This window comes from Epinephelus fuscoguttatus, linkage group LG24, assembly GCF_011397635.1.
Source record: "Epinephelus fuscoguttatus linkage group LG24, E.fuscoguttatus.final_Chr_v1".
In the NCBI taxonomy this organism is placed as follows: Eukaryota; Metazoa; Chordata; class Actinopteri; order Perciformes; family Serranidae; genus Epinephelus; species Epinephelus fuscoguttatus.
Genome location: NC_064775.1, coordinates 7,163,597 through 7,185,421, shown reverse-complemented (window position 1 = coordinate 7,185,421; position 21,825 = coordinate 7,163,597). Strand labels below are relative to the sequence as shown.

Genomic DNA, 21,825 nt, shown 5'->3' with positions numbered 1-21,825 from the left:
GACATCACTAATTGCTGGTTTAACTTTGTAAGAAGAAGCAGCTGAAGGAGAATAAAGAGACGGAAAAGTGGGAAAAGGTCTAATTAACAAACTTCAATCAGCTGTGTGTTCCCACCTGCCGTTGCTCGGGGCTGTTAATCTAATCGCTTGTATTTTAACATCGTGAGAGAGTGTTGTAAGAGTTTGTATATGGTGATTACAAACTGATACAGAGGCCTGCCTTCTGGCGATGACTACTTGGTTTCACTCTCTGAGGTCAAAGACACACTCACAGATACAGTAGCGTCAGAGAGAACTTCACATGTCTGGCTGTGCTCCAGACTTTGGGTCTTAACCCGAGCTTACTGCTTGACACACTGAACTGACAGCTGGCCCGACAGCACGCTGAAACACACACCCTGACATCTGACGGCACATTTGCTCACACACAGTCTGAACATCTGAGCATTGCTACAACAGAACTGTGACTCTTTGGAGCGACTGTTTTAGAGAGCTGTTCGCATTTCCACAGCACACCCTCTCCCGTCTCTTCCTCCGTTCTGGTCTCTGCTGTTGTTGAAAATACAGTAATTATGGCGGAGTTGTTGTTTTGGGTTAAATTACAGGCTGGTCGACTTCGCTGGAAGCTCTGTGGTCTGGTAACGTCTATTAAAGTGGACCTGCATTAGTGCCAAGTTAACCATCTCTCTGAACTGGATCCTGCTTCAAATCACGTACATACCCCAGAGTTCCCATGGGTCCTTGGTAACCTTGGAGGGTTGTGAATTTTAGGAAAAAATCAAGGCTTTGGAAGTTTTTGAAAGTAGATAAAGGTCAAATTATTTTGACAACATGATTGAATAGGCTTTGTTTAGCTGTTGTAATTGATGTTGCTCCGTGTCTTAATCCATGCCATGTTATGTCCTTCAATTTGAGGAGACTGGACCTGGAAAGTCCTTGAATTCGATATTTAAGACTATGTGGCAACCTGGATATCCTCTTTTGAACCCCTTCTTTAGAACGTTCCCTTCTTCTTTAACACTTTTCTAACCCATTCTCATTCCCAAGTCAGTTCGTCAGTGTCTGACAAACTCAAGGCACCCTTCAGCGTCCGTATGAGACGCACTAGGCTTTGTGTCCGCAGGTCCAAGGTATGTAAACGAACTATGACGCATGTCCCCTGTGATGTGAGAGATGGAGCTAAGCAGAGACTAGAGCACGTTCCAGAACACCACCGTTGACGTCACCAATGAATTGATGTCTGTGATGGGTTTAATTTGCAAACCCACAGAAGCAACTGTACCAGAAAAGTACAGTTAAATTACCCCACAACCAGAAACCATGGATTGCTAAAACCACCCTGGACGCTGTAAACAACACACCCTGCAGCCAGTCTGGGAACATGGACGATTATAAAGCAGCAGCCTACGATGTCAGAAGAGAGATGGAAGGAACTGGATTGGATGCGACTGGAATTTTACCTTGTACAATTTCATGACACTTAAATGATTGATTAAACGTCAATGTAGACCCATCCACGTCATTATTAGACGCTCAAAGCAACTGACATAGTACAAAGAGGAGGTTGGGGTGGATGGATTGGTCAAACAAACACAGGACTTTCACCACTGTTTAACCCAAAGTCTTGACTTTATCTTACATTTTCTGTGAAGACAGAAGTTTATTTTGAAAAGATACGGTAGCATATAACAAGCTGAAACCGACACATCCAAAACTATTGCTAGAAGGGTACCTAAAGTGTCAGTAGCCCCTTTTACACTGCCGGATTTTGGGCGAATGTTGGGCCGTTTTGCCGGCAAGCTGTGAGCGTTTATACACACAGAGCCAGATTGGCGAGTTGATCCGAGGTGCCCAATTTTCCGCCTCGTAGGGTAGACATATTGGCGTAAACAAAAGTAGGTAGGCGGTATTTTGCCGCTCTCCCCGATTTTGTTTTTATACTGCCAATGCTGAAAAAAGACTGATTGGGCTTTCCTGCAAATTTGCACAACTCCTGTCTAAAAAGGGCTATAGTTTGAAGCGTAGGGCCACTGACCCAGCTGCCGTATTTAACGAACTGGTCGTGAGATTGTGTTGACTTTGGTACTTTATGCCTCATCATTTCAGTCCGTCTTTAAATACCTCACTCATTTCTTCCCCATTTCCTTCCTTCCTTTTTCCAACCTTCCCCGTCACTGCTGCTTTTCTTTTGCTCTGTATTCTTCATCAAATGACAGAAGCGTATGTCGTACGTCAGTGTGGTATTTGGTGCTGTGTTTGTGTCCATGCATCCTGAGTCACTGCTCTGTCATCTTAATGTAATCCCCTGATATCAGGAGTCAGGCCCAGTGACTTGCTTGCATTATTATTACTGTGTGTGTGTGTGTGTGTGTGTGTGTGTGTGTGTGTGTGTGCGTGTGAATGTCGGGGCTGTACACCTGGTTGTAAACAGCTGCCTACACTCTCACACATGTTGCGGACTACACATGAGAGCTGCACTACAGTATGCGGTGTGAGTCACTGTCTCGCCAATGCTGCGCTGACACACTGTATACGGCATTATTGAGGATCTAAGCTGTTAATCTGTCGGGCGTCTTCATCGTATGGAGCTGCTACGGGAAACGACAGCGTCCTCCGATTACAGCTTTCGAAGATCAATAAAATAAATGACCAGCAAGCATCAGGATGAGCAGTTACACCTCAGAAAATTTGTCTTGTCTATGAAAACAGCCCTCTACAGTAAAATCTGCACATACTTTTGCACACAGTAAAAGTTCAGCAAGACTTATAATTAGTCCGAGCTGCTCCTGTAATGGTGGTGGTGGTGTTGGGGGAGTTGAAAATATGAACAGTTTGCTTGGTTTGCACTTAGATGGTAATTAATGCCTCTCCCTGCCAGCCCCACCATACTGCTTGGAAACCTTGCCACACTCCCTTCACACCGCTCTCAGTGCCAGCCTTTGTCTATACTCCCAAACACACACATGCACTCCACAGCGATGCCTCTTTGCACACGCTAACATGACACACATTACAGTTTTCCTTCACACATGCACACGCGCTTGCACACAATTAACAATTCTCCCCCTTGTGTTTGGCATACATGGGTCACACATGGCATCCAAATGGGTGCTGGGTAATGTTTTTTTTTTTTTTTTGCTCTATCTCTGTGTCTGTACATGTCTCTGAGGCTGTAATGAGATTACTGTAATCCAGCTTGGCCGGAGAGAGGAGGAAATCCAAATGCTGTTTACCTCACTTTCTCCCCTCTCCTCCCTCTTTGGAGGTAATCCTCTCGTTAATTGTCAGTAAAGACGACTGCAGTGTTTCAGTGCTGTATCTTATGTGAATGAAACAGAGGCAAGATGAGACAGACAGGAAACAGGAAAATACGTGGAGATACTTGTGTCTTGGTGACAGGTCGGTCAATTCTTGGGCCTACCCGCCAGCACTGTAACACACTTACACAAAGATAGATCATTAAGAATTTGTCCTAGACAGTATTTCACAAGTTTATAAAGTTTCCCCTAAGTTAGCACATCACAAAACTCAGCAACTTTTCAAGGGAGTCTAGTAGGGGTGGGGGAAAGAATCGATACAGCAGAGTCAGTACGTTTACATGTACAGCTTAATCAAGCTATGGTCAAAATTCGATTTTGGCGTCTAATCGGACTTCTGTCCTTGTCCCACTTTACATGCAACTGAGAAAATCGAATTACTGACGGGAACGTGCCCTCCCCCTCAACTCTAGGTGGCGATATGCGTCGTTTCAGTGGGTTAATACGGTCCCCTTTCCGGTTGACCTATTACTTAATAATAAACAACTGGAGTCAGACGGCAGACCGGCATTTTTTGAACAACAGCAAGATGGATAATCGTACAGCTTTGTTCATCTCGTCCGTAATGTACGCACACTGCTTGTGCAGATAAGGTGCACGCTATCCCTCGTGGTCATGGTGATTTCGAGAGGCAGACAAGAACGCCATATGCTGTTGGAGGGCTACAACAATAGCATGTCTTGTCTGTTCTGGGGTCATACGCCAGCACAGGGGGTGTGGAGCATGCGCACATGCATTGTCTAGTTTAACTCCGATTAAGGCGTATACATGCCGGAGAAAATCGAATTCCAATTGCATTAACTGGGTGTCAATCAGAGTTGGAGAACTCCGATATTAGTCGGAGTAATGCGTTTACATGCACTTCAGTTGTCCAGTTATAGTCGGATTAAGGCAATAATTCGTTTTTTTGTACTGATAGTCTCCCCAGAGTCCTCTCCGCATTTACTGTCTACCTGTTTTGCTGCTTCCTGTTTGGTGCTGTTGGTCGTTGACAGTTTTTAAGTCAGTATTTGCTTGAGCCAGACCACGACCCAACTTTCTCTATCAGAGATCATGTTGCGTAACGTTATAGTGTGGCTCCAAAGTGAACTAAATGGGATTTATAGTTGTGCGCAGACCCTACACACGTGGCCTACGCCGTTGTGAGCATTTTTACTTGTGCGTGGTGTGTCTGTGTCATTCTGCAGTTACACCTCCAAAACACTAGGGGGCAGCGGAGGTTTCTGTGAAGTGCTGTAAAGTTTAGTTGATTCAAAGCACACATTAAAAACACATTAAACATTATTCGGACACATTTTCCCCACAAATACAACATGCTAACGTTGTTAGCACAAGCATATGGTCTTTTACATTGCATAAATTGGCCTAGCAGCTAGCGATCTTTTCCTCTTCTCATATAAAACCAGGAACAACAGAAACATTTAACAAAGGTAACGTTACAAAATTTGGCTCCATTACAACTCACATCATTCACTGACAAAACAACTGTCTTACACTAAACACGTTTTGCAAACAAATACAACATGCTAACGTTATTAGCACAAGCCAATGGCATTTTACATTGTATAAATTAGCCTAGTGACGAGCGGAGATTTCCTCTGCTCATATGAAGCCAGGATAAATCACACACAAGACTTAGTATATAAACACTTGATTGAATTACGTTGATGTACGTGCAAGAGCAGTAGATGGTAATTATGTGTCCATGTGGGATGGGATCATGAACCATGAAATTCAAATATGAATGAATGTATCTGTATTACAAAGGTCAGCCATAAAGGCAAAAATGGGTCACGCTGGTTTGTTGGCTCCAAGTCAGAATGTGGTTAATCAGCCAGAATGCTCCCCACAGCCTGATTTTGACTTCTTCGTCTTTGTTGTCTCATCCCATGGGTAACGTTTGTAACGGTTGCCCAACCTCATCAGCCAATCAGCTGTCCTCAGCTGCAAAGAGCAAATAATAAGGATGTGTTTTGTGTGTCTGATGAATTTATATCCATCTCTTTGTCTTTTCTCTCAGATGACATCATGCAGAGGGAGGATGGTCCTCTGTGTGCAGCAGAAATCGGCTCCGAACTCCAGAAACAGTTCGCCATCCTGCCAGGTGGGTTGGATTTCTGTTCTAAGGATGTGTGTGGCACCATTTAGCCACTTCAAATAACTCTGTGTTTTCTTGTGTAAATGGACAGCAGAGCGTAGAGATGCTCAGTTTAAGCAAATTTAGCTAATGAACTGCAGCTCCACTTTTGGACATAAGTGCAAGTTATGAGTTAGTGAGTAGGCTGAACAAATTAAATTCAATACACAGTGTAATACTGTTAAATTATTAGACCTGCAGGGAAGTGAAGTGGGGAAGTTCAGGCTGAACTTATAACCCCAGATGGGTCCTGTTTCTAAACTGGCAGCTTGGATTAGATTACATTATTTTGGAGAAGTGGGTTTTTTGGTGTGAAATCACATTCATGTAAGCCATAGGGGGATTTTATGTAAGAATAGAACATATTGGGGCGTCGGTGGCTTAGTGGGTAGAGCAGGCGCCCCATGTACAAGGCTGTTGGCGCAGCGGCCTGGGTTCGACTCCAGCCTGTGGCCCTTTGCTGCATGTCACTCCCTCTCTCTCTCCCCCTTCACGCTCATCTGTCCTATCGATTAAAGGCTTAAAAATGCCTGAAAAAATATCTTAAAAAAAAAAAAAAGAATAGAACATATTGGGCTATTTAAATACCTTTCTTCATCCTTGTTGTAGATATTATGAGAATTGTCTCAGCTATTAACCCAGTTGATCACTTTTTATTTCCATACAGCTTCATTCAGTTACTTACACAACATTGTACAGATTTAGGTTCGGACAGCTTCTTCTTTTGTCACATTGCCAGATTCCAGAAGTGGCTCCACTTTTCCTCAGTCTACAGACTTTAAAGTGGCATCACTCGAAAAATTATTCTGGACTTTTGACTGTTTCCTCTGTTTGTATGTGTGTTAGTTTAAACTCTGTGTATTTAAGTGAGGTGTATTCGAGGCCCTGCCCTTTGTACTGTAGTTGTAAAACAAGCGGCAAATCCAGGGCTGAAAAATGAAGCCAATATGAAAAACTGCAGTTCCTCTAATGGCCACTTGAGGCTGGCTCTAAGAGCGAGTCAATCCCTACAGACCCCCACGTTAAAATGCCCAACTTTACAGTAGAAATGTGTACAGCCTGGTACAAAAAAAAAATAGTCTTTATAGCTAATTTCCCCGTTCATGACAACTGTATGGGGGTGAATTTTTTTATAGTCCTCACCAATTTAAATGTTATTAAGGCCTAAGTAAGGGAGTGGGCGCTTTGAGTGACGGCGCTGTCTGTTGACAAGTCGCCACCATGGTAACAACGTTGGTTAGGTTACATAAACGTCATGAAAGTTAATTGGAATATTTTGGTCGCCTAAAAAGTCTTGTTCAGTGTTTGGTTGAACTAAAAGAACCTCTAAGGAGTCAGATATTCAGTTTTTCCGACAAGTACTATTAGCTGTAATATTTTTTAGTTAGTGAAAAACTTACCAGCCTGCTAACTAAGCTAGAAACTCCATCCTCTCGTCCAAAAATGGTCACCTCTCACTCAATAATCCAAGATGGCAATGGCCAAGGCTTCAAAACGGGAGTCCACAAACCAATGGGGGACGTTGAGGCTTCCGGGAAGTGCACCAGGGTTCTTACAACTTCCATGTCCATCATGTGAGGCCATTGGGCCCTTTTTCCCATAGACTTACCTTTAGAAAGAGATGTCGATAAATCAGTAGATACATTTTTGACCCCAACAAAATGACTAGTTTAACTGTCAGGATTTGATCCATTTGGTTCGAACACATTTTATCCCCACTTCAGTCAGCAAAGGCTAAACAGGAAATAGTGACTCAGCTGGTGAAGTCTCTAGTGCACGTGCTCTATGGGCCCAGTGATGCACAAGATCCAGGTCATTTTACACCTGGGAAGTCAAACTTTTTTACTTCATGTGACACTGAATTCAGTTTTCTTTATACATCCATGGTGATGTGATGGTGGCTCTGTCCAGTATCTTACACATTCTGTGCTTCAGCATTTGTAGAGCCAAGTATGTGTCACTTCTCACTCAGCCCTGTAACTTCCTTTAGACATAAATTTTTTTTTACTGCATGAAATTCAAGAAAGACAAACAGCAAATTCTGTACTTGAAGAAGTTCCTCCAAAGTCAACTTGTCTTGCAAAGTTTGACATTTTATTTAAGTTTTACACAAACAACCACTCACATTGAATCATAAAAAAAAGAACATGCACACTGATACACACAGAAACACACACTTAGGGCCCAGGGTTGGGTTACCATGACAATAATGCCTGTCGAGTGACGGCATGTGAATAATTCATTACCCCAATGATCTGCTCTGCAACTCGACCCATCGACGAAAGAGAAGGCCCTGTGTGTGTGTGTGTGTGTGTGTGTGTGTGTGTGTGTGTGTGTGGCCCTTTTGATTTGATTTACTGTCCTTTTAGTTTTTGTCCTTTTGTACGGACATGAGTGGAAAATGTGTTCAGTGTCAGTTAGTTCACAATGTTTAATTCTAGTTAAGTTTCCATTAGCTCACAGTGTTAGTTTCATTATGATGATATGAGGGTGTTTCAGTACAAACACTTTATGAAGGCAGTTGACTTACGGTCACGTAGACATCGTTGTGTCGACAAATTTGACCGTCTTGTATATTTTAATTTTATTTTTGTTAGTTTTGTAAGTAGATTATATTGTTTCTGTTAGTTGAGGGCTGATACTGGTCCCGTATGAAACTAGTATTTGAATATTCCTGCAGGCTGGGCTCCCTAAACAGTCTTTGAATTACATAAATCAGGTCTGACAGGAAAGCTGAGACTCTTGTGGTTTCAATGAACCCAGTGTAATACATGTTTGATGATACTAGCCCCCACAGAAGCCATTTCATTGTAGTGAGACTGTTTTTTGAAACGGACATCAGTGTGTTAAACGACCTGTAGTGACCTCGAGAATAATCACAGCCACATGAAACTGTACAAACATGAAGTAGAGACCACAGAGACGTGCATTCAGAGGATGGATGGCTTTCATAGGTGTATTAATAATAAGGGGCTTTCAGCAATTTTCAAAACAAAAGTGTTCGCCATCCAGTCGCCAAAAAATGTAATTCTTACGGTTTTTGATTCCTAAAAACAGCGTGAATTTTATTTTGTGGTGTCCTTCAAGGTCTTTCCAAAACCCTGGACCAAATTGTATCAACTCATAGAGACGTAGATGATCATGGGAATGGCTGTTGCGCATTTTGACCATGACGTTCTAAGCCCCTATACACTCTAAACCTTTAGAAGCGCCTAACCAAAAGTAAAGTTTATTCCAGATTTATGACTAGAAACTCTTGACACACAGGGCTAAGCTGCATCTCAAATGAACCTTCCGATTGCCAGCTTTTAGGTGATATATACCACTCGATGTGGCATATACTGTTGACCTGCTATCGCCCCCAAAATGATCCCACCTCTCCCAAAAACATAAAGACAAAAATGTGTCTATGTGGGTCTCAGAGGGTGAAGTATGTCTCTCTGCTCCAGAGCTCCAGCTGTCACATAGAACAAGTCAATATAAGATCCCCAACGTGCCAAAACACTGCTCAGATGTCACAGAGCCTCCCGTGTCTGTCTCCCTGACCTGTGTGTCTCCAGGGGGCCGCGGGATGAACGGCAGCCCCATCATCGTCTTCCCAGAGTTCCCCGATTTCAGCGAGCTGGAGGAGGAGGAGATCCAAAATGTCCTTGGCTACCTCAGCAGCATCCCCAGGTTAGCACACACACAAACACACAAAGGGACACACTCTCGGCAGCTTCATTTGGTTTGACGACAAACTGTGAAAGGGATGTGGCCAATTTGTGGGGGTGCAATACCACGTGTGGCCACCGGATGTCAGCACAACACCAAAGGCCTGCCACAAGGAGAGCGCCACAAAAGACATAAAGAAATAGATTCAAGGGAGAATGAAAGGTTGCAGGGAAAGATATTTCAGATATTTTATATTCTGCAGACCTCCCACTGAATAGCAAATTAATTTATTCCAGATATGGACAGAATTTTTCAAAATAAACTACCTCAATAAGCCTGGTTTCACATGTTCTTGAGGTTAAATGTAACATAATTAGTTTTGCATCATACACACTTCTTTTCTTCTCTCTCTCCTCCTTTATTGTCTCCTCCCTCTCACCTCCCCTCCGTCTCCTTCACCTTTGCTTTTCTGCTGAGCGCTGCACTCCCCTCACACACACATACTCATGCATACACACACATAATTAAGGGGAGGAGAAAGGATGGAGATGCATGTGTGTGTGTGTGTATATAGATGTACTTGTGTGTGTTCATGTGTGTGTGTCATGGCGGCCTTTTCTTTTTTTCTTGTGGCTCATCACCTTTCATATCCCACTAGCCCCCTCTGAGTCCCCTCCCTTTCTCCCCACCAGCTCTTTGCACCCAGCTGCCAATCGGGTGCACTCTTGGCTCCGATTGGCTGTGGGGGAACAGCAAGACGCAGGGCTTGGATTTAATTGGCTGTTGGCTGCAGGCAGGTGGTGGAGGAGCGGAGGGAGAAGGGAGAGGAGGAGGGAGATGCTCTGCAAGGATGTGAGCGGTCACCTCTTTCCATCCGTGGGCTGCAAACAGATGATTGTGGATGCAGGAATTGAACAGTGACAACAGGGCGAGGAGACGTTGAGGAGGACTGGATTATTGCTGAATTATAACAATGGCATATTAAGGATTTTTTTGTGTGTGGAATAGCAAAGATTTCCCCCAGATTTTCAGCCGGCTTCATTCATGTGGTTGGAATATTTTTCCCAGTGAAGATGGATTGAGGATTCGATGCCGCAGCGTTCATTTGGTAGTGCAGTGTGTACATTTCCTCAATGTGTGTGTGTGTGTGTCAGGATGAAAATTGGCTAATAATGACGCCCAGATGGGCCGACTCAGCAGTATCCTACATTGGCCCCACAGTGTGTGTGTGTGTATGTGTGTGTGTTGTGTCTTAATCCGTTTTGTGTTCAGTTGTCAGGGTGCATGTCAATTTCTCCAGCGGGACCTTTGCAAGAATTACTGCATCCACACACACACACGTTAGCTTAATGAGGTTGCTACATATGGTGCTGCCTGTGGAATGAATGGCAAGATTTTCACACACACACACACACACACACACATCAATGCAGAGCCAAGGTTGCCATGGTAATCACAAGGGTCGCTCATAATCACCACTGATGACAGATGATTACTACAGACAGTTGTTGCTTTCGTAGTGTTGCTTTGTAACACCCCCAAAATATTTGGAGCCCCAAAAAAAGACCATTTAAAGGGATAGTTTGGATTTTATGAAGTCGGGTTGTATGAGGTGCTTATCCATAGTCAGTGTGTTACATATAGTAGATGTCATCCCCAGTTTGGAGAAGCAGGCTGGAGTCCAACACGGAAGCTACGCAATGTATTGCTGTGGATGGGGGCCAGCAACAAAACGTAATTTAGCCACCTAAAAAAAGTCCCACCTAAAAAAAATCAATATCAGTTTAAGAGTTCACTATATTGAGAGTATTTTCACTTATTTACCTCACTGTCAGACACTGATTTACAATGGGGAAATGAAGCCGTTATATCACTCTCTTCACAGCCAGACTCCATTGAGAAAAACAGTGATTTAAGATTGCTCAGCACAGGAGCTGCTGGTCTACAGCTGCTACAATCGGTTAGTTAGTTTGTGTTATTGTGCGACTTTGGCGGGTCCGAACAAACCCTTTTAAACGCTGAAGTCAAAAAAAAAAAACACAAACAAAATAACAGACTGAGGCAGCAGTACACCAGCAGCTCCTGTTCTCAGCTATGTTAAATCACTGTTTTTCTCAATGGAGTCTGGCTGTGAAGAGAGCGTTAAAACAGCTTCATTTTGCCGTTGTAAATCACAGTCTGACAGCGAGGTAAAGCAGTGAAAATACTCTAAGTATAGCGTACTCTTAAACTGATAATGATTGTTTTAGGTGGCTAAAGCCCTATTCGGACGAGACGTGGGGTAAAGTAATTATTACCAGGGATTTTAGTCCCGTCCGAATGTGTCATGTCTGTAATTATTACGGATAATGTCAGTAAAAATTATGCCGACTTTTACCTTCTGTAAAACAGTCCAGAGAAAATACCTCGGGTAGTATTAATCCTGTGCGAATGTGATCCTCTGTAAAAATGTATGTAAAAATTTTGTCACGTCCTGTTTACGACCATTTTTCCGTTCGTTTTTTCGATGATGGAGGCACTTGAAGAAGCATTCAGTCCTGATAGTGGACACTCTTCTAATGATCACATAGCCCTACGTGGGAGACCAATCAAACAGGTCGAGAAGAAAGCACTTTCAGAGACTTCTGGTTGTGTTAGGTAGGCCTAATATAAATCCATATTGCTAATCGTTGTGCACACACAATCCCGATCATGGGCAATATTTCACACTGGGCTAATCATTAATTATTATTATTATCCTTCAGCTGATGCTTACAGGAAGCAACGTAGCACACACATGCTGACAGGGAGGTGACGCCAACGCGCAAACCGAGTTACCGCTCCCATCTGTGGTAGAATTACGGAGATTTCTTGTCCCGTGTGAATCGGACATTTATATTACAGACATCCTGTGCTAAACTGACATTAGTCCACATCCCTATGTAAATCTAATCCCGTCCGAATAGTACTTAAAACATATTTTGTTGCCGGACCCCATCCACAGCAGTACATTGCTTAGCTTCCATGTCAGACTCCAGCCTGCCTCTCCAAACTGGGGATGTCCCAACTGGCATCTGTTATATATAATATACTATCTAATGGATAAGCACCCCATACAGCCCCACTTCAAAAAAAAATCTGAACTCTCCCTTTAATGTGTCAGTGTTATATAAATCTTATACACATTATTATGAGTCAGTTATAGTTACAGCTAGCAGCTTGCTTTAGCTCTCACCAGGCAGTGACTTGAAGCTGAACTCTGAACTCTATGAACTCTGGGAAATGCAGTGCAGTAATATCATAATAATTGATAGTGATATATCTCTAGGTGATAACGGCGTGTGCTTCTCTCCCGCAGCGTTGCAGCATCAGGAGTGGGATTCATCCTGGTCATTGACAGACGACTGGACCGATGGGCCGCTGTCAGGGCTACCCTGCTCCGCATCGCAGTAAGCCCCTGTGTACTTGTGTGTGTGAGACTGGATCAGTTTGTTTGTGTGCATCATTTGCTGATGATGTACCTCTGACGACTACAAATGGCTGTTTTGGACTGTGAGCATCACTCTCTTGGTGCTGTTTGAGCATGGGTCTGTGGGTGTAGTTGCTGGTGTCAGCTGTGTGTGTGTGTATAATTTTGTTTGTAATGGATGGTTTGGTGTTTGGTGTGTGTTTTCTCGCCCGTCCAAACTGTGCATCATGTGTTTTTGATTCATTAGCTGTATATAAGGACATGTAGTGACAGTTATTCGACTGTGTTTTGCTCTCTCTGGATGAAACAAAGCAGAAGCGGAGATAAAAATAGCGTGTTGTGCTGGAGTGGGCGGTGGATCCTCACAGCGTGTGAACATAATTCTCACGCATGTGTATGTGTTGAGATATCGTCCTCGAAGACACAGAACGTCTAAGCTGTGCGAACCGATTTTGTAACTGTGCCACTGGCCTACTAGCCTACTTCTTGGACGATGTGAAACTTTCACTCCTCTCTGAGATGATGAAGAGTGAGAGTGAGGGATGATGAGAAGAAAGATAGTCAGGAACAGAGAAATGAAGAAGCAGAGAGAGGCAGAGGATTGACATCACACAGACTTGAGAATCAAAGTCACTGATCGCTGCTCTCAGAGGTCCTTTAACATGAAAAATGAAAACAGTAGAAAAGGAAACGGCTCTATCTGAGCTCCACCGCACCCTACACATCTGTTGTTAAGATGCCCGTCCTGTATAACACCGTTTAGCATGTTCAGTATATGCAGATATATGCTAATGTATGCTAATTGGACACTGATTACAATCCAGCCGCATGGTCTTCCCATGGTCTTTGTAAGAAACCGTCCCCACTGTGACAATCAGTCATAATGAAGCTGCTTGCCTCATAAAGACTCCGCCAAGTCAGTTTAACCTGTACACACAAACATCTGCCCCCCTCACAGTCATAATGGTAAGTTATCTTATCCCAGTCCACTGGCCCAGCCTGTGTCCTTGAAGGGGACGTTGATGGACTGTGTGTTGCACTGATAGCAGAGAGCCAATCAGCTTCTCTGTTATAATCAGTGTTACTGCAGGTGTAAGAGTGAAACACAAATTGAGATGCATGGAAACAGCTGGCGAGTATAAATGTTCCTTAAACACGAAACCGAAGTCCTTTTATCAGAAGTTATTTTTAGCTTCCATCAATGACTCTCCTTTCAATATGAACCAGGAGCCAGCAGCACGTTAGCTTAGCTTAGCATTAAGACTGAAAACAAAGGGAAGCTGCTAGTCTGACTACTGTCCTTGTCCCAGTATACCAGCACCAGAGGGGAATCGATTTATTGAGCGAAGTATGTCTGACTCCTCTACGATAGATATGCCAAGTTATAAACAAGTTAGCTACGGTTAGCTAGCAGCTAACTGGTACCATGGTGGACAACTTTACAGCTCTGTAGCCTACATTGCGTACACGCTGGACCCTTTACTTTTTGTACCGATGAGATGCACGCTGGATGTAGGTTTCGCCATGTTGTTGGTGGATTCCTCTTCTGTTAGCATTTAATGCTATTTGACTTCGAAACTGTGGCGCATGCTCAAAACGCCTAGGCCAGTTTGGGTCTGATTGGCTGTATACATGCAGGAGTAAGTCGACTCCCAGTCACATTATCTGGGTCTGTTAGTCCAACTTTGAAATTTGATTTAGTACGATATCAGTCGAAGTAACATGTTAACATGTATTTTAAAAGTCTGGTTTTAGTTGGACTAACACAACAAATCCATTTTCTCTAATGTCATGTAAACGCACTGACTGACGTTTTTCGGTATCTTTCACCTTTTCCAGTCTGTTTCGTGTCCAAGTCTCACTAAAGAGAAGTCCTGTTCTGAAATCTTGCAAGAGTTGACTTGCTGCAGGGAGAAAACGGACTTTTCCACATTGTCGAAATCAGCTAAACATTCAGACATGACACTGAAAACCTTTCAAAGAGAAGTAAGATACACTCTCTCCAATTCTCTTGTGTTTCCTCCTTGCGCGAAATTCCAGACAAGACTTTTCGTTTGCACAAAACAGACAGGAACAAGGGAAAGGCGCGGAAAAACTCTCCATTTCCAGTCCCTTGCTTAATGTTGTAAGACACTCATAACAACAATCTGAGCCTGTTAGCAGCAAAAACCACATTCTCACTCCGACCTCCTCACATATCGACGTTTGGTCATAGACTCTCCATGTCAAGATACGATGTGCAAGGTACCCTGGGTGCATTGGTTGTTGACGTTCTGGGATGTCATGTTCAGCTTGTTACATGCATTGTCTATTTTCAAAATACACCTCCGTTTTCACAGAAAATGGATGGTTTGCATACAGTTTCTTTCAAAATAAAAGCACTACGCTGGTACAGCACTGCGAATTGACATGATTTTCCTTCAAAAACAAACGCACATGGTTAAGTTTTGCCAACACAGGCAGATGGTTGGGTTTAGGCAACGAAAGCATGTGGTTGGGTTTAGAAAAAAAGATTTGGCTTTGCAATCCAGGTTAAAGTCGGTGGTTATTGGACCCATCCACCGCCCCTTCCTCCTGCCTTATCAGACTTCCGCTGCCTTTACTTTTGTTGTTGTCCTGCCGCATTTCCCCCTGATGCCAGCAGGTGGTGTTAAACAATAATGGTGACCGGCTGTGCATCATGCCGACGTGAAAAGACGACTTTTTTCACCGGTGTCTGACGCTGGAAGTCACCGACCAAGCGCTTGATTTCGACGACTTTAGAGTGAGACCAGGTTGCAAAAACAAACACGTGTAGCGAGCTTAAATTGGCACGCTGCACCTGTGGTTACATCGGAGCCTGTTTCAGTAAACTCTCTCTCAATACTCAAATCCAGGGAAAATAGGATCCAGATTAAAAAATACCAGAGTTCCACTTTAACTACCATGTTATATTGTTTAATCAATATAAAACTCTCTAAAGCTCTCACTGATGACAACGACACTAGGGCAATGAGTCTCACATTCCTCCATACCCAGTCTTTGACCCTGTGATGTCGAGAGGCAGGTGGGAGTGTATCAGCACGGCAGCACAAGCTTCTCTGCAGGATCTCCTATTGTCCTGCTGATCACCTCGCTCTGTCTCCCTCCATTACTTCTCCACTTTGTTCTGCTTTTGTCTCTTTGCTCCTTGGAGTCGTCTTCCACATCCCTCCCACACATCACTTTAAAAAGTGCACCAAGTGGGAGCACTGTATTCTTATCGTTGGCTATATTTGTCCGAATGTTTATCGTTGGAAAATGAAATCATAGCGTGACAACTGTAAACAAAGAAAATGGTTGATGTCACTGTTTCTACAGCTTCCTGTCTCGTGCTGTAAAGCATCATCTACCAATGAGCTGCTAGCTGTGTAGAGGCTGATAATCTCGTTGACAGCACTAATAACAGAAGCCTCTCATGATCTAGACTATTCTCAGCAAAATGAGGTCCTTATGTCGTCTTCTCAAAGATCCTTTTATATGAGACCCGTTCAGAAAGATACAGCAGGTGTGTCAGCTTTAAGTCCTGCAGGTTTCATGTAGAGAGCATTGTATCCCGAGATGTCCACGATTGCACAGGCAGCATTATAGCGCAACCTGCAGGCATGAGGAGCAGGTGGCGAGAGCAGCGTCTCCTCCTCAGTCCCCTGTGGTGGACGTCCGTCTCGGCCCGGGCAACGCCTGCTTCGTCCGCCAACCAATGACACGCCGTCTTACTGGAGAATGAAGGTCTTCCATCTTCCCGCGAGGCTCTCTGCTCATCAAGGCCGTTCAAGGTCGCCTGCTGCCATTTGCCGGTTCCCCTGCCGGAAAGAGAAGTGATTAGCGTGTGTGCACAGATGCTTACAGGCTGGCATGTTGGCTGGCTGACCAGCAGCGTTTAGACTCATGCACAGGGATGGAAGATGAGCTTTGACCTCTCGTTGATAATCATGTAATTAAATGGCATTTGGCTCCCTTTCCGACATGATAGCTTAACATGGTTGGTACCAGTGGATGTCCAGCTTGTCTTCTCACCTCTCACCATCAGCTCTGCCTGTCGTATCTGCTGCATCTTCATATTTTCTTGTGCCAGACATTTGTCCATCACCTGTCTGCTCGCTTCATCATCATCGTCTTTATTAGTCAAAGTTTCTGAATCTTCTCCGGATGCTTCAACACCCGACCTCCATCCAGTCGTCCACACTCTTCCTGTTGATCTCCCGTCCAAATCCCAGACTTCAATGAGGGCAAACAGGGCGAATCCATGCTTCTGCACCTTCGTCACTGTTGCAGCCCATCTTTGTGATTTAGCCTAATAAATATGCACTCACTGAAGCATACAGGAACATTGCTGCAGGGCTACGACGCAGACAGCTCTATCAGCTGGTGCAAAGAGGACGCCTGAATTTGTTGCTACCCGGCTAAAAAAGCCGAAGAGCACAGCAGCCTACGTCGATGTCTTTGTCATAATTTGGACACTCTGAGCATGTGAATGGAGGAGGTTTAATATGGTGGAGCTGTAACTCCCACGAGGACAATGTGGACGTCATTAGACGACAACACTGGAGTGGGTTTCCTCCCCAGAAGAATATAAATCAGCCCGGTCAACAGAAAATGATATTCTAATCCTAATCATTTATTTATGTGCGCTTTTTATCTGCGAGGAGTGCGCGCGTGTGCATCCCTTTAATGTCCAAGAGTGTGTCCAGGGGTAGCGCATTAGCATGTGTGTGTTCATCTGTCAGGGGGATGCACCGAGCAGATTGTGTATTATCATGTTAATGCGGAGGTACAAATTAAAGCAAGACCTCTCAGGGTTTATTGAATTTAATGGATTCCAACTACGGATATATGCGTCCTGTGTTGTTGGGAGGAGAATAATTTGCTTGGCTTATTTATTCTCGTTCTTTCCTGTAGTTTTTATCTGCACGTGTGATTTGGTGTTATTGAAACTGTGCCGTCAGTTTGGGAGGAAATTGGAGAAGATGTAGAACGAGCGCTGAATTTTTCCAACCTGGCTGTCTTTCATCAACATCACAGCAGGCGGAGTGTGTGTGTGTGTGTGTGTGTGTGTGTGTGTGCCAAAAATAAATGAGTGGAGGTGCAGCACCATCCACACTTTTTAAAAAGACATCTCTCTCCCTTAATTTGCCCCTCGCACACACACAGACACACACACACACACACACACTGCCTGTCTGTATCATCACTCTCGCCTGCATTCCGTCATGCACTCTCCATCTCTCCCCATGCGTTTTGCCAAGGAGACCGTTTCCATGGTAACGCAGTTCAGGCATTTCATGACTATGATGTATGTGTGCCGCTCTGTGTGTGTGTGTGTGTGTGTGTGTGTGTGTGTGTGTGAGCACAGGTCTCCTCGCAGACTAAATTAAAACCACGCACAGGCTTTTTTTTAACCGATTCTATTAAAGCGCTCGCGCCTGTTGTTACGGGATGTTCTCCATGAGTATCAGCTCTTTAGCGATGATGTCGGATGCAGGCGATGGGTGGCACCATTTTGTTACCATGCCTCCTCACATTTGAAATACAACCCCTCTAAATGGTTAAAGGATGCAATAAACCTCGTAAAACAAAACATTTCCAGATTATACAGTGTAATATTTTTGTGTTTTCTACAACATCCCTCAGCGTGCCTCTGGCCCTGTGTGTGCGTGTGTAGAGAAGTGTGCAAACATGTCACCCCACATCGATTTATGATGCCTAACAGGGTGGAGTAATTCACCCAGGGTTTTTAGACGAAGCCATAAGCAATATAGCCTTTCAGCTGAGTGGCCTCTTGGGCCAGTGTCTGTGTGTGAAGGCAATTCTACGCTTTTAACCTGTTAGCGTGGAGGTGCAGAGACAGAAACTGCGGTTAGTCCCAAAGCCACAGGATTAATTTGCCGTGTAGTCGGAGGTTTCTTGACAGGAGGTGCAACGAGGGAGCAACTGTGAAGATTTGTAGGAGAATTGGTGGATATTAAATCTCAGACAAACCCGTTAGTGGTTCAGGATTGTAGCAGAGGGACAGACAGTTGTGTTAACCAACTGGGGCATCTGTCCGTGTTGTCCAAATTGATCCATGTCACCTATCTTACCCCTGCAAACTGTTTCCACACCTGCATTCCCCTAAAACTGTAACATGCACATACCAGCAGATTACTAAAAGCTTTTATATCCTCTCTTTCTTCTCTCCCAGGGTTCATTTCCAGGGAACTTACACTTGGTTCTGGTGCTGCGTCCCACTACTTTGCTCCAGCGGACTCTGTCAGACTTCCTCTTCAAGTACAACAAGGATGAGTTCAAAATGAAGGTATGACATGTACATATCGTTTGGCTAAACTTCTGAAATAATCAGATAAGTTATTTTGCTTCTTAAATGTGCACAAAATGTCTCTTAATTGGGAGTCGGAGAGCAGCTCTGCAGCTCCGCTCTGATCTCTGCTACGTTCACATTTCACAGAATGTTCCTCATTAATGATTCATTAATTCACCCATCTGCATGCTCCGCAGGCTTAGATGATGCTCTCCTTGAGACAGTCCTGAGACTTGTCACATCCAGATATTGAAGTCACATAATGAAAGCATCATCTTTGTCATCACTGTCTCTGTTATAATGGCAGAAATGTTCATTTTGGGCCAATGCCGATATTTAATTTCGGAGCCAAAATAAAGCTTCATATAATTAGCTGATTGTGTTTGTTTTATCAGGTGGTGATGCTGAGTTCGGTGACTGAGCTCCACGCCTACATCGACCCCGGACAACTGACCACGGAGTTGGGAGGCTCGCAGGAATACTGCCATGACAGCTGGATCTCACACCGCACTGTATGTACACACACGCACAAACTTTTCTTTGTTCCTGTCTTTTGAAGTGCATTTTCTCACACTTTAAAGATTTTTTTTTTTTTTTGCACATGGGATAGTATCCATACAAAAGAATTGCAGACTTTTTCCGGTTTGACTTTTCATGTTCGACCCGAATGTCTCCTCTACAGGCAATCGAGGCGTTCGCCCTCATGGTGAAGACCACGGCTCAGACCCTGCAGGCGTTTGGCACTGAGCTTGCAGAGACAGAACTACCCAACGATGCCGAGGCCACCACCAGCCTGCTGCACACACACACTCTGAAGAAGGAGAGAATGAAGGTCAGATTCCTGTCTTTTCCACGCGTGGTTACCAGTCATGTGTTTTAATCTGTCTCCTGCTCTCTGTTGCACCAAGATCTTTAATGTTGATCAAAATTATTTGCTCAATTTTCAGGAGGACCTGCAGGTGGCGCTGTCTCAAGGGGGACGTCTGTTGGAGTGCATCAATGAGCCTCTACAGACAGACCCTGAGTACAGCATGACCTACGATGAAGTGGAAAACTTAGCTACTGTACAGAGGTAGACGAGAAGATGATGGAGACATAGCAAGATGAGGAAGTTGCTCCTGCTCGCATTCATTAATCCTCTCTCCTCCTCCCTTTTTTTGCCCTCCTCTTCTTCAGACTCCTTGGTCAGCTGGACGAAACAGAGACAGCGTTCGACGACTTCTGGGAGCGTCACCGCACCAAGCTGGAGCAGTGTTTACAGCTCCGCCATTTTGAAAAGCACTTCCGTGAAGTGAGTTGCATTCCAGGAAAAGTAGTTTTAAACCTGTACTCGTGACGCAGCATTAACAATGCGTGTGTTCGTAGGTGCGCGCCCAGCTTGACGTGACATCCGAGCGCTTGTCTGGTTTCTCAGAGGTCAGCATAAGCCCCGCCCATGCTGAGCACGTTCTCCGAGAGCTCAGCGGCCACGAGGACAAAGCCTGTGTAAGACACACACGTGGAACAGAAAACACTTTGACCTTTGATGCATCCTTGAAGCCATGTGGCTAATGATATAATCAATGTGATGCTCTGTTCATCCCCCCCACTCGCTGGGAACGAGTGGAAGTAGATGGACCAATGATACATTAGGCAAACATAAGCCAGGAGAGGACAATGGGAGGTCGTTTTACAGTCAGTGGTTGATTGATTGGCATGTCCACTGCTGTAAACTGACAAGCCACTGTTCTTGGTGTATCCTTGAGTATATTAAGCACAAATCTCATCACTGTGTCTCAACAGGACGCACTAGACCGTGCCATGTCCCTGGCTGGTGAAGGTGACAGGCTGATAGAGAACTCCCACTACGCCGAGGACTCCATCAGGCCGAAATGCAGCGAGCTGAGAGCAGTGTGTGAGGAGATCAACTCCACGCTGCGGAGCAAGAAGGGCCTACTGTTCAGGGCCATGGAGCTCCACCACGCTCTGGAGAAGGTATGGGTGGCGCTCAGATTGTATGTGTATAATGTAAAGAAATGGGAGGGGTAGAAAAAGAAGAGTAAGACACTTTTCCTTCCAGGCGTCACGGTGGTGTGAGGAGGGCATCTTCCTGTTGGCCAGCCAGCCAGTGGACCGCTGTCAGTCTCAGGACGGAGCCGAAGCAGCGCTGCAAGAACTGGAGCGATACCTGGACACGGCGCCGCTGCACACCCTCGCCGACCGCAGCGCCATCTGCTGCCAGTATGAGGCGGTGCTAACTCCTCAACTCAGGGTCAGCAAGAAGTGGATTTAACAGATGGCATCATGTTTCGTTCACCTTTTAGTTATCTCACTGCAATAACTGTGTGTTTGCGTGTCATCAGGACCAGATAGAGAAAGTTTTCCAGAAGCAAAGTTCTGTCCAGGAGATGTTTGAGAAGAGACGTGTCAGCCTGAAGAAACTCGCTGCTAAACAGACCAGACCAGTCCAGCCAGTGGCACCGAGGCCTGAAGTGAAGTCACCACTGTCCTCTCCCAGTAAGGCTGTGATATTCAGAGCAGTAACACAGCAGCAAACCACTGTTGTCTATGTAAAGATATAGCCAAGTAATGGCTATATACGTGGCGTCCTGAGCTGTGGTTTCTGTGGTTGTCAGTGTGTGTATTCCTCTGGTTAGCTCATCACCGCTACTTTGCATGTGCTCACCCAGTTCCCCCCGATTAATGCTGCATACTCTGTCAGCACTGTTGTTTAGCACTGTTTATGGGGTTAGCGTCGCTTGCTAGCTGCTGGCTCAGTCGTCTCCTGTCTTAATTTTAGCAGCCATTTTAGATTTAGTCTTCTTCTTGAGATAAAAGATAAAGATAAATTAGTTTTAATCACATTTTAGTTATGTTTAACGTTCATAGTTTTTTTGTCTAGTTTTAGTCGACGAAAACTCAAAACACTTTAGTTGACAGCCATTCAGCAGCTAACGAGCAGCGCTAACTGCTA

General features: G+C 44.5%; 1 protein-coding gene across 2 annotated transcripts in view; it reads left to right on the top strand.

Annotated features, from left to right (window-relative positions):
* The window catches only part of mcf2la (mcf.2 cell line derived transforming sequence-like a), a 71,540-nt gene that overhangs the window by 36,750 nt on the left and 12,965 nt on the right, over positions 1 to 21,825 (top strand). For both annotated transcript variants that reach the window (XM_049569962.1, XM_049569964.1), the window contains 12 exons: positions 5,338 to 5,421; positions 9,015 to 9,129; positions 12,446 to 12,536; positions 18,756 to 18,869; positions 19,268 to 19,384; positions 19,555 to 19,704; positions 19,820 to 19,944; positions 20,049 to 20,163; positions 20,238 to 20,357; positions 20,655 to 20,846; positions 20,932 to 21,123; positions 21,215 to 21,368. In XM_049569962.1, the coding sequence (XP_049425919.1) occupies positions 5,338 to 5,421; positions 9,015 to 9,129; positions 12,446 to 12,536; positions 18,756 to 18,869; positions 19,268 to 19,384; positions 19,555 to 19,704; positions 19,820 to 19,944; positions 20,049 to 20,163; positions 20,238 to 20,357; positions 20,655 to 20,846; positions 20,932 to 21,123; positions 21,215 to 21,368 (1,569 nt within the window). The remainder of the gene's footprint in view (positions 1 to 5,337; positions 5,422 to 9,014; positions 9,130 to 12,445; positions 12,537 to 18,755; positions 18,870 to 19,267; positions 19,385 to 19,554; positions 19,705 to 19,819; positions 19,945 to 20,048; positions 20,164 to 20,237; positions 20,358 to 20,654; positions 20,847 to 20,931; positions 21,124 to 21,214; positions 21,369 to 21,825) is intronic.